The sequence below is a fragment of the Leopardus geoffroyi genome, chromosome X, assembly GCF_018350155.1.
Source record: "Leopardus geoffroyi isolate Oge1 chromosome X, O.geoffroyi_Oge1_pat1.0, whole genome shotgun sequence".
Classification (NCBI taxonomy): Eukaryota; Metazoa; Chordata; class Mammalia; order Carnivora; family Felidae; genus Leopardus; species Leopardus geoffroyi.
Genome location: NC_059343.1, coordinates 91,004,285 through 91,016,966, shown reverse-complemented (window position 1 = coordinate 91,016,966; position 12,682 = coordinate 91,004,285). Strand labels below are relative to the sequence as shown.

Here is a 12,682-nt window from a genome sequence, read left to right as displayed (position 1 = left end):
TGAAAAGAGGATGTGTATCTGCTGTCTCTTGGGAGTCAGCTTCCTTGGTCTAGTTCCTTACTGTCATGAGCCACAGTTTGGGAGCAGGGGCAGGATTCTTGCCATCGGCTGTCTCATTCCACATACAAGCTCCAGAATGGGTGTTCCGATTCCAAACAGAGTAGCATAGCCCAACACATGTTGGGCACACGTAAATCGATGTTTTCTGTCTCCGTGGCCATCATAACGGCCCTCACACCCAAAGTCAGGGCTTTGGAAAGAGAAAAATGATAGGCCCTTCTAAAAACAAGGGGAAAGGAAGATTGCATTCTCTTGAGAGTTAAATTATAACTTTGTCTTTCTGTTTCTATGAAGAAGACTGTACTAATAAAACTGCCAATTTCTTTCAGGTGGGTGTACATGGCATTAGAATAGAATTCATCAATGAAAAAGGATCAAAACGCACCGCCACCTACCTACCGGAGGTTGCAAAGGAGCAAGGTCATTGTTGTACTTTATTTCGTATGATCTGGTGAAGAATTTGAACACATATACAAATTGCAATGCGATATCTGACCTTGCAGTTATGTCTGATAATTGATCAGTGTCAAATCATAAGAAGTGATTCTTCCATCACTGCCACTGCAATGTCTGTATGAAATGGGTGAATTCCTCACACAGGAGTCGAGTCCCTGCACTAAAGTTTGATAGCAAAAACACACAACAGTGTACTTTCACAAAAGCAAAGATTTGTAAACTTTGGGTTTTATTCTTAGGCGATGGCTTGCTACGAATTTGAAGTGCCATATTCCCATATTCCGTTGTGCTGTATAGCCTTTTGGCACAAACAAGCCTTTTGTTTGACAGTCAGCCAGCCACTCAGTTCATTGTCAGTATCAAATGTTTCATTCTTAGGTGGTTGCCTGTTACTCATTTGCTACTATTAGCATTGTAGGTTTCCCATTAAGATCTGGAGCACTGAGATTAAATGAAGTATTAGTGTCTGATATGCTTGCTCTGCGCTTCCTAATCAAAAGTTTTTTTGTTTTTGCAGATGTAGCACAAACCTTTATGAACCACCACTGTAACACAAAATAAGTCTTCACTCTGTAGTATCTGGTCCTTTCTAGCCACTACTGAATTCCAATCTCATGTTAGTTGAAATGAATATTTCTTTATCTTATGGAGCTTATTTTTCTCATCAGAAAGCATCTGTCATTTGGTTTTCTCACGTTTGTTTCATATAAATGTGAGATACATCACAGTAAAGTCTAATATCATTAGATTTCCCCCCACCTTTGCCCCCCCATCCCCCAGACAGGAGTTAGATTTGAAGACAGCTATCTGAAGATTTATTTGGGTTGCTGTCGAAAATGTCTTAATCCTGTAGCTCTGTTGGCTTCGTAAAGCTTACAGAAGAGAGAGGGCCTCGGATATTAGTATACCATCCCATGTCAGAACCAATAAAAATGCCTCTGAATACTTCGCACAAATGGCACTTGACTGACCACAGAAGATACCATTAAGAACAATAATTACCATGAATTAGTGTGGGAGTCTGAATTACTGCTGACTTGGCAGAATGACATTTAGGCCTTTCCCTCCCTCTTAGAGGTGTCACTGTTAGAGGGGAGTACGGTGTCCGTGGTTTGCTACCTAGACATGACTGAGCAGTTACGGCCAGCCTCTTAGATTTCTGGTCTTTGTGGTTGAGATTAAAAAAAAAAAACAAACAAACTAATGTTGTTGGCCATCATGGGTAGCTAGAATTTAAGGTGTGTGATGGTAGATGTGCTTCCGTACAGGAGGAGACCGTAGCCCTTCTGTGTGATTGTTTTTAGGACCAAAGGACATGATGGCATTTGGTGACAGTGATAGCTGCCGTCTACAAAGTCGTTTTGTATTTAACCGAAAGTGCTTGTTGCATGTGTTTGACTGGTATTTTATCTGGTCTGCTCTCCACAGGATGGGACCATATTCAGACCATAGACTCCTTGCTGAGGAAAGGAGGCTACAAAGCTCCGATTACTAATGAATTCAGGAAAACCATAAAACTGACCAGGTACAGAAGGCATTTTCTAGCGCAAGGCTAACCAGGACATTTTGATGCATATGTCTATAACCCTTTGATTTCTTTGGTCTCTCTTACTTGCTTCTCTTTTCTGAAACAGAATGGAAATGAATGGCAGGGCCGGACTGAGGGTGGATACAGTGAACTCTGGTGGGCAGTAGGGCCTGTATGATGTACGAACCCATCCTTCCCATCTCTAGCTCTCTGCGATTACTCTGGCTTTACACGAGCAAGCCCTCTGAGCCTTTTTCAGCTACATTATAGATGAAAGTCACCTGAATTAGCGATTGGCTAGCTTTTGAATGGCTTAGCAGAAGCCCCGGATTCTGCTAAGCAGTCCTCAAATTTGAATTTAACCTTAGGATGTGGGCAGCGATAGAAGTCTACCGTGAAAGCTTACTAGAAATCACAGTTGAGCTAGACTTACAAATGCCAAATACATTTCTACGTGGGATTATAGGGATACTTTTTTTTTTTAAATACCCAACATTTTAGGAAAATGGATTGCTGTTTCCATTTGTTTCAATTCCGTAAAACCACACTGAATGCCTGTAGTCTAAAAACGGACTTTTCTCAGCTCTGAGGAGTTACAGATTTGAAAATGCCTTCCTCTCTGCCTTCCCCGGGTTCAGCCTAGGAGAATAGAAGGGCATGCACAAGAATAATTATTAATATAAGGCAGAATGTGATGGGTGGTATGAGATCATACAGTAGGGAAAGAGGAATATTCCAGGAGGGATATAGTTTTGAGGCTGGGCTTGAGGAATGGGTAGACTCTTTGAGGGACGGGGGGAGGGATTAATTTAGTGAGTCGAGGCAAGTTCTGAGGAATGTTCAACAGTAAGATGCGGCTGGTCTTTCAAATAGATCTGTAAGGAGGTGTTCATTAGAGCAAAACGACGGCCGAGAAGATGGGTTGGGTCATAGGATGGAGGGTCTTGAGTTCCAGATGAAGAAATTGAGACCTGATTCTACAGGCAGTTAGTAGCCATTGAAGGGTTTTAAGCACGTGGATTTGCGAAGGTGTAAGACTGCAATAGGCAACAGGAAAATTAGGAGGCGTTACTGCTACCCAAGAAGCTGTGGGAGCAATCCAAAGGAGGTGAAATGGGAGCCTTACTAAGAGCTGTGGCGGGAGGATGAGAAGAAGGGAGGAAACAGGTGAGAAAACACCGTGCAAGAAATGACAGGACTTAGTAATCATTCAGAAGTAAGGAACAAGAACAAGTCAAGGCTTTATGTAGAAAAGAAGGACCGAGGCAATCCCTTTGACCCAGGGAGGGACCACAGGAGGAGAGCCCTGTTTTGGCACTGATTCTGGAGTTGAAGCGCCTCCTGGGGTGTCTGTGTAGAAACGTCTGGTATGTCACCGAAAACGTACACGTGCAGAAGTCATGGCCAGAGATGGTGACTTGGGATCATCTGTCAAGAGGTCATGGTTGAAGTTGTAAAGGTAGGGCTCACGGAGGGGGCACAGAGCATGGGGTCAAAAGAGCCGAAGGCAGAAACACAGCAAAGTCCGACAAGGCAGGAAGGAGCAGGAGGAATAGAGAGATAAGGAGCAGTCTGCGAGACGGGGCTGGGGCGGGGGAGAACCAGGGAAGTGCGTTATTGTAGAACCCGTGACACGGGAGAGCTTCAGAAAGGGAGCGGCGGGTGGTATCATACTGGAGAGGTCAAGCAGGAGCAGTTCAAACAAGGAGGGTAGAGTAGAAAGGAGCGCTGGACTCGGACTTTGGATTCCTGGGTTCTGACCTCAGCCTTGCTGCTTAGTTGTGTGACATTGACATTGGGCGAGTCACTTGCTTGTCTCTGGACCTCTGTTTTTCCTGTTGTGTAAGGTTATCTCTGAGGTCCATCCTAGCTCTGAGTTCAGTATGTCATCTGTTTCTTGATGTTAACTTTGTCTCTTCCCTGACTTTTTCAGGTACCGTAGTGAAAAGATGACCCTGAGCTATGCTGAATACCTTGCTCACCGCCAGCATCATCATTTCCAAAATGGCATTGGGCATCCCCTTCCGCCATACAACCATTATTCCTGACACTGAGCCGCACAACCAGTCACTGGGCCTCTCTGCAGACCTCTTCCCAGGAGACCCTACCCCTTCTTGGTCTAGCTATCTCTTTTACTGTACCATTTTATGATGATAGTTTCCGTTGCCATGATGAAGCTTGGACATTGTCTGTTAAGATCATCATGGTAACGGGTAGGAAAATGGCATTTGTTAAGAAGATTCTGTTTTATTATTTTAGGTCATTGATTTTTTTTTTTTTGCAGCATATATAACTTTTGGGGTTTTCTTTCCTCGCAATATTGTGTAGGATTTTGCTTTGCTCTCTCAATCAGGTTTCTGTCTTTCTGTCCTTCTTGCCTTCCTCCCTGTCATCTCTCCTTCTTCCCTTCTGTCTTCTCTTCCCTCCTTCTTTCAACTGTGGATGGAAGAAATTGTGCAGTTTTTAAGGATTTTATTTAGGTTTCTCTTTAGTTTTCTTCAGTGAGATAGATAATTTTTGATAGCTGAGTTTGGGAGCAATTCATATCAAATTCAGGTATTTGTATATGACTCTGGAATTTGCCTAAAATTCATTTTGCTATGAGAGCTTAGTGTGTGGATCTGCACTCCTTAGGTGTGTGTTTTTCCCATGGTTGAAATATATGAACTTTAGTTCTAGTATAGAACATTCGGAAGTCCATGATAGGGCTTGTCACAGAGAGTGAGAAACCATTTATGCCTATTTTGCTGGTTATCACAGAAGAGACGGCCTCATCACTTTATAAAATCAACTTACAAACAAAACTACAACACTGTTTTAAGAAAGTGCAAGCTACCTTTCAAATATGCTACAGAAATCATTTTGAAGAGCAACAAATATTAGGAAGAGAGCAGATACAGAATTTAGTGCCTTTGAGAAGAATTTACTTAAATGGAAAGGAGAGAAGTTGGGGGGGGGAAGGCAATTTAGAGAAATATTCGTATAAAATTTTATTGTTTCTATATGTGAAACAGCAGATGAGACAAATTCCTTACTCTTAAGTATTTTTTTAAGGTGAAAAAAATTTATTTTGAGCAATTAACCAAAAAGAGACATTTGTCTATGATATATTAATTTAAATTCGTTAGCTTTAGGTTTCAAGAAGTCATGATTGGCCAGAGGCAATTCTAGCTACTATTTAAAGAAAATAGTAAAGAGAATCTAGTGAAACAAAAGTTCATATATTGCCATGATTTCAGATTATGTTTGTCCTGGGGACAATACTGGAGTCTTTCTGCACTACATACTTCTGATAGAAACACCTTGACTGTGTTGGTAAGATGTTACGTCACACCTATAAAAATGGCATTTAGAGATGATATAGTCGTCAGAGCCCAGCCCGTTGGCCAGGCTGGTCTTCTTCCCCTGGTGCATACAAAGAGAACTTCCTACCATCAGTAGGAAGTCCGTGTGGACATCCCCAGGAAAAATGACAGATGATTCTGGAGAAAGATTACCTTCATTTTACTATAATAACTGTGTGTGTGTGTGCGTGCCCACGCATGTGTGTGGGTGGGTGTGTAATTTTTTTTTTTCAAACAGGAAACTATATGTCAAATGAGGAATAGAAGTATGGTGCAGAATATATAGTCCAAAACTACGAGATGTCACTGGATATCAAAATGGCAGAGCTTAGGTGACAAGCGACAGACTGCTAGTTCAGAAATCAAAAACCCTTTTCTAGCTTGCAAGGGAACTGCCTGAATCCCTTCTGCTTGCCGCTGTGGCAAAGCACACCGCTTTAGTTTTTGATGAGCATTCTTAGAAGTTGGTTGGTATTCCTTCATCCACAGCCCCCGTTATTGAAATAACCATTTTGAGTTGTGATGCCTTAACTAAGAAGCCAATTGTTAGCCTGAAATGCAGTCTCGGTAGCCGGTTTCACTGAGCATCGAGATTAGTCAGAGAAAGCTAGCTGTTGGTCTTTTGAAAGGGATTTTGAATCCTTTCGTTTCTACTTGGGAGCATTTTGGAGCAGATTAGTCTTTCAGTGTGAAACCAAGTGGCAACCTAATAGAGACTTATTTCTTGCCCTTATAGGGAAACTGAGCACAAGCTGAATGCTATTGTCTGCTGCAAAAAAAAAAAAAAAAAAAAAAAAAGGGGGGGGGTAAATAAAACAAGCAAACTGAAGAGACAAAATAGACCAATATTGACCCATCCTATCCATCATCTCATCAATTCAGCAGGCTCCTCATCCTGGGTGAGCTCATGGTTAGAAGTTGTTGTGTTGTTGTTTTTTTTTTTTAAGAAAAGATCTATGACATACATATGTGTGTGTGTATATACATATACTTAGACATACATACACACATATGTGTGTTTATGTATTTAACGGTGCTAATCAATCTTGAGCAGGTCACGTGACTGGTCATGCGGACTCTAAAATCATATCAGATTTTTTAAAATTCTTGATATATGCAGATGTTATACAGATTTTTCTTAAACCAGTGTAATAATGTTATACTGAAGAAATAACCATCCTGCAGGCTTCAGAGGACGAGGTCAGCAATATTTCCCACCATGGCTTGGGGGAAAAGGATAGTTTTGTCTCCTTTTGTTTTCAAATTAATGCACAGTACATTTTTGTCTCTAGTTGTTGACTAAAAAGACTTTGTAGCTTTGTAAAGGGTGTTATACAAACTGTAATGGTGTGCTTCAAACAAACGCTAGACCTTTTCACCTCTGTCGTATACTACAAAGCTGTCAAATATGTGGTTTGAATTCACTTCGAACATGTTGAAATATGTAGCATGTGTCTTTAACTCAGACGAAGATTCTGATTGCACAGGTTGTTTTAGCCAGTTGTGGTTTATTTGTTCAGAAACACAAATGTGAATTGCACTCTTATCACCAGAATATTGTATAAGTCAGCGATCTTTAAACAGCTCGGAAGTAATACTTGAACTTCATTTGAGTAGCACAAAGTTTACACTGCCCCCCCTTTTAAATGTTAATTAGTTCCATTTCTGTTTTTTGTTTTTAAATGCAACTGGGTATTTTTCCTCTTGGAAAACAGTAACGCGTTTTACTTTTTGGTATGTAGCAAAAGGCTTCCGTTTCTGGAAGGTTTTCTTGTTCTTAAACAAGGTTAGCCAGGTACCAGATTCTAAAAGAACAATTGTGCTCCCTCTCCCCCATTAAGTGGCCTTCTGACTGCACGAGAATGTGCTACTACCCGCTTCAGTCTGCCCTGCCGCAAGAGGTCGGTGTATTTGATGGAGGAAGTGCAAGGCTCGCTCTTCCCCCCCCCCTCCCGCCAACCCCCTGTAAAGCAGTTGTAAGATTTTCAGCACAGCACACACAGTCCCACCACCCAGCACACCAGAAGTTTGTATACTGGCCTCTTTTCATGTCTTCAAATGTGCAGGAAATTTGAAACTGTCATCTGGAATAGGGCTCTGTCTCTTAACGTGTGTTAGATCAAACCAAAGAAGCCCCCAGCCATGCCCAAATGCTGCTCTAAAAGCCTGCCTTCCAGTCCTTACAAAAACCTTGCAGGATTAAATGTGTTCACTTTTTTATTTTTGTACAGTTTCTAAGTGATTTTTGCTAGTGATGTTAAATGGAATTAAGTTTATTTGAGTGGTGCGAGCACCTCCTCCATTGAAATAAACTGGCGACTTTCCTTTTATTTTTTAAAAAGAGAAACCCATTGTGTGCCTCTCGATTTAAGGGTTTCCGATTACATTATTCTTAAGACCAGCATCGATCCTTTATATACCAAGATATGTTTTCCTTGTTTTTTATTACTGTTTCAGAAGAAAAGAAGCCTTTTATTTTGCTCTGGACCCAGTAACTGCGCTGGTACATAGACGCACTGAGAAAATAAACTTTTGTAACCACCTCTGACTGTTTTTGTATATCGAAGTCGATTACTTTTGAAATATTTGGATCTAGTTTCTAAGTTATTTTAGTGTTTTATATGTTCCCCGAAATTACTTTGAATCGGTCACCAGCATACTGAGTTCTTGGTGATACAGTGGTGAGACTCGTAACAAGCAAAAGCTACCTGGAGTAGCTCCTTTTCCTTCTTTCCTAGTCCCCTGGTTTTGGATTACCGTGAGACATCACAGATCACCTGACACCCCTCCAGGTATAAACTAGATCCTCGTGCCCTCCACATTTAATTGCTTAATAGTTTGAAGAAACTATTGGAAATGGGCATTTTATATGACATGTATAGCTTGAAAATATTAAAACTGAGCGAAAGAAAACTTGAGAAGGTTTACGTGGGTCTGTAAGGTATGGCTGTGGAAAGATATTGTAGTAGTTTTGACACTATTGTTACTATCTTTAAAATCATTTACCCAATAAAACGTTAAAACCAAGTTAGCGTCGGTCGTCTGTTTCTTTAACCTGCCTCATCATGAGGATCTTGGTCTCGTGGGGGCTTCTGACTAAAACGCAAACTGTGGAAGACTTTGAAATCATACACTTCGGCCCTGATGCCGACGTCTTTCCAAACTCGCGCTCGGGAAAGCTCAGCTGCCCGCAGCTGCTCCCTAGCTACCCCGTGATCCGCCTGGGTCATCCTTTTGCCCAGCCCTGAATCCGGGCTTGGCGACTGAGTCCAGCCTTTATAGCACAGTCCCCCCTGGCCGCGGGTCTGAGGCAAGCATCAGGCTTGAGTTCCGGTGGTAGTGTAGATGTGCACGAAGCCGGCTCCAAATTCCTTCCAGATCACGGTGTTATCGATGGGTGTTTCCCCCTCGTGAGTTGGTAGGGGGCGACACCAGCGCTACCCAGCGGGAGGAACCATCTCACGGGGTGGGAAGTCTTTCTTTTCTTCTGCCGTCAAGGTTTGCCAGGTTCTCGGTATGGGACAGAATCTCAAAAATGCCCAAGATATGGCTCCTCAGAGAGCGTCCACACTCATCCACACCAGGCCCTGCCACACGTTCAAACGTATTACCAGTTACTTTTCTGGTTCCAGAGTTGTATGAGCTCTCCTCCCACCCGAGGCTTGGGGAGAACGCCTTGAGCACAGGGCAACGGGCGCTGCTGGCTTTCCAGGGCCAGACGAGAGCCTGCGTCGAGAAAGAAAGCTCTTGGGGCACCTGCGTGGCTCAGTAGGTTGAGCGTCCGACTTCGGCTCAGGTCATGGTCTCCCGGTTTGTGAGTTCGAGCCCCGCATCTGGCTCACTGCTGTTCAGCACCGAGCCTGCGTCGGATCCTCTGTCTCCCTCTCTCTCTGCCCCTCCCCTGCCCACGCTCTATCAAAAATAAACAAACCTTAAAAAAAAGAGAGAAAGAAAGCTCTTGGCGTGCCACCTCCATCAGCTGTTGCCTGATCTCTCTCCCTATGGAAAGGCTACCGAGGACATTGCTGAAATACCTCTGGCTTTTTCTAAATCACTGGCTTGTCTCAGTACTAAATCCTATGCCGTCTCATGCATATCTCGGGATTAATTGCTAGTGAGTATGTGCGGGATAATTTTCGGTTACGTTGCCCCAAAGCCCCGCTCCCCATGTGAATTTGAGGACATGTGCTTATGTCAATCACAGTGGCTAAAAACAGCCAGCTCCGGTCCTAGGGGGCCACTGCGGTTTTGAGTGGTGCTCCATTAAGGCGGCCATCTGCCCGAGGTTTACCCAGTGCCATCATTCATGTTTAATGGTACACGGGATTTTTTAATGATTTAGACAATATTAATAGGCTCAGGTAGAATGAAGTCCTTGAACAAGCCCACAGCATTCATTTTTATCGCATTAGTGGTTAACTCAATGGTCTGGACAGATTTCAACTTCAGTAATCACACTCCACCTACCTAAATTCTTCACAGAGCTTCAGCATTTCCTCTCTAGATTTCATGCATGCCCCACTAGGCACCTCGGAAGACAAGTGTGGTTGTATGGGATGTGGCAGTTTCCTCTCTGTTGATGGAAAACACTCTCGTGCCCAAGGGGTCCTAGCCATGTGAGCTGGGGGAAGTGCGCTGTGCAGAAATCACACCCGGCTTCCGAGCTGCCAGTCAAGGGAGCTAGTGAGTGCCCATTCAGAGAATGGCTTCTCCCACTGGCTGCAGGTCTGACCACAAGAGCCAGGACGACTGTGGGTTTGGGCTCAGCTAGCTGTCATGGCTTCGCACCTGTTTGCCCAGGCTCTCGACGTGCAGGAGGAATGCCTGAGCGGGAGGATGTGACTCAGGCGGGCCCTGGGTCTGCTGCTTTGGCTACTACGTTACATGGCCTTCCTTGATCCCGTCGCTCAGGGTACGACCCCCTGTTCCAAACCCTGGCCTGTTGAAAGAAATCTTTCCAGACCCGGGAGGACATTGCCTTAGATCCTCAGCGCTGTTCCGAAGCCAGTCGACCTCGCCCCAAGAACTTGGTTGCGACTGTGTTGAAAACTGACCCTTACTGTCTCCTGTTCAGATCGTACTATCTCAAATCGCGTCAGTGAACCGGCCTGGAGGCCGTGCGCTTTATAGAACTGAACGCTGACCTGCGCTTGCAGATTGCCATCGTGACAGATGATCACATTAGCTCAACAGAGGTTAGATGTAGGATGCGCTAAGTCTGGAGCACGCAGCGGGTGGTGGCTGCGTTACGTGCCTCTGTGCTCACCGAAAGGGCCCTGGCGTCCTTGGGCTCACGCCCCCATTCTAAAAGGACACAGCTGTGTCACAAGGGGCCGGTAATGTGTTCAGCCTTTGGTCTCCCTCCACGGTGCCAGAATCTCTCTGCTTTTTAATCCAAATCTCAGCTGACGTCTCATGACGTGAAACGGAGGAGATTAGAAGCAGTGGTTTGTGATAAATTACAAATGCATACCGGTTACGTATAAAGCTAATGAGAACAACGAGGCTTGCTTGGATGACTATAAAAGCTTATAATCGGGGCGACAGATCATCGAGGCACTCAGAGCCTTGGCACCCCATGTGTTTCTGTATTGCTGTTGGGCGGCAAGAAGGTCCTGGTTTGCACGGAGAAGAGGTGGGATCTTCTGGCGTTTTATCATCGTGGGTGTGCATACAGGCCCAAGCGGGGAAATCCTGGTGCAGTCACAACCTTCTTCTGACCCAGGCCTGGCAAGGCCTACCAGAAGTTCGGGCACTCCTGACATGAGAACAGAGAGGCAACCCGACAGCTCCTGCTAACCCACTGGTGGCCTTCGATGGTCATTCCGGATGTACGTTAGGTACGTGGTCATGTTTTTCAAGTTGTATTTCAGGGTTGTTGGTTTGGGTTTTTTTCGTTTTTGTTTTTTTTTTTTTTTTTGTATTGCAGTTTTTAAATACTGTACATACACACACACGTCTTTCCGGATCACGTGTTTACGAAAGCATGGATCCATCGAACAGAACCCCAGGTCCCACAGGATAATCGGAACACCACTGCTGGAGCCCCAACACGCTGTTATTTTGAGAGCCTTTGGCAAGCTGTCATTTCACCTCCCTTTCCCACTCTGGCCTTTTCCTCCCAAATGTCAGGCTCAGTGCGATCCATCAATGTTTACTGAGTGCCCGTCCCCACAGAGGTATGGTACCGTGCTTGGTTTGAGAATTAAGACGGTGTAATCCTGTAAGGCAAATTAACAGTCCACTCTGAGCTAGGAGCTGTGGGGGCATACGAGTTTGGTCTGGTTGGGAAAAGCCATTCTGACTGGAGCCCAGGCCACATCGGGCTGGCTCTATAGGGTTCCCCTAAACGGTTACACCCCTGAGTGGCACGAGGGCAGAACTGTGGCTTCTTCCCCCGTTGGCAGGTGGCATTTCTTTGGCCCTCCAACATGTCAGCGGCACCCTGCACTGCGTGCAATCGTGATTTGCTGAGCGGAGGAGACTGCTTCTGTCCCCACAATGTAGCTGGCCATCTTGTTCCCTGGCAGGAAGATGCAAGGTGGTTGGGACAGAAAAGACGTGACTATAAGAGAAACAGGATTCTTTTGTACACGCAGGACGGCATTTGTGGCGGAAAGTTTTGCTTTGTGCCACGAAGCTGCCCTCTGAAAGGCTTCAGGCCCTTCCCATATCCAGGAGAGAGGGAACAGAACAGAGACTAGGCTGTTTGCTCAAACAAGCCTGGAGGCCAGGGTACAGAAGGAAGCTTATGGTATGCCTACCGGTGAAAAAATTACCCCATAGGGAAGAAAAATCTCTTCGTGGACCAGGAAGGGAGAGAGGACAGTAGCGGTAACTGACCCAGAGAGGAAAATCAGAGTGACTTTCAGTGCGACTTTCACCTGCTACGTGGAAAGGCCAGGAAGGCAGGATTACATTTGGAATTGTAAAACAGGAAACACAACTGGTACACAATAGAATGTGTAAATCACATTTCAACCGACAGGAAGCTGCTGAGGGCTGCAGCCATTGCCGAAACAGCAGGCAGATTTGAAAGTTGCTACAGTCACTTTTCACCGAACTAGCATTTCCATCCAAACATTCATTCTGGAATGACCCTAGGTACACGGTATGTGTCCACACATGTAAGTGCATTTGTGCGTATCAGCACAGGAGATGGGGGTTGACCGAACGGCCGGATGGGGCAATCATATTGCCCACTCCCACATACCCTGGCCGAGTAGAAAGGGTGTCTTGCACTGGAAAGGGCGGGAAACCCCCATCTTTTTTTGAAGGACAAGACTAGCGCGAG

At 44.7% G+C, this 12,682-nt stretch overlaps 1 protein-coding gene across 2 annotated transcripts in view; it reads left to right on the top strand.

Annotated features, from left to right (window-relative positions):
* Nucleotides 1-8,413, top strand: part of AMMECR1 (AMMECR nuclear protein 1) — a 112,773-nt gene extending 104,360 nt beyond the window's left edge. For both annotated transcript variants that reach the window (XM_045472731.1, XM_045472732.1), the window contains 3 exons: nucleotides 390-480; nucleotides 1,945-2,041; nucleotides 3,978-8,413. In XM_045472731.1, the coding sequence (XP_045328687.1) occupies nucleotides 390-480; nucleotides 1,945-2,041; nucleotides 3,978-4,092 (303 nt within the window). In that variant the 3' untranslated portion in view covers nucleotides 4,093-8,413. The remainder of the gene's footprint in view (nucleotides 1-389; nucleotides 481-1,944; nucleotides 2,042-3,977) is intronic.
* Nucleotides 8,414-12,682: the final 4,269 nt, after the last annotated feature.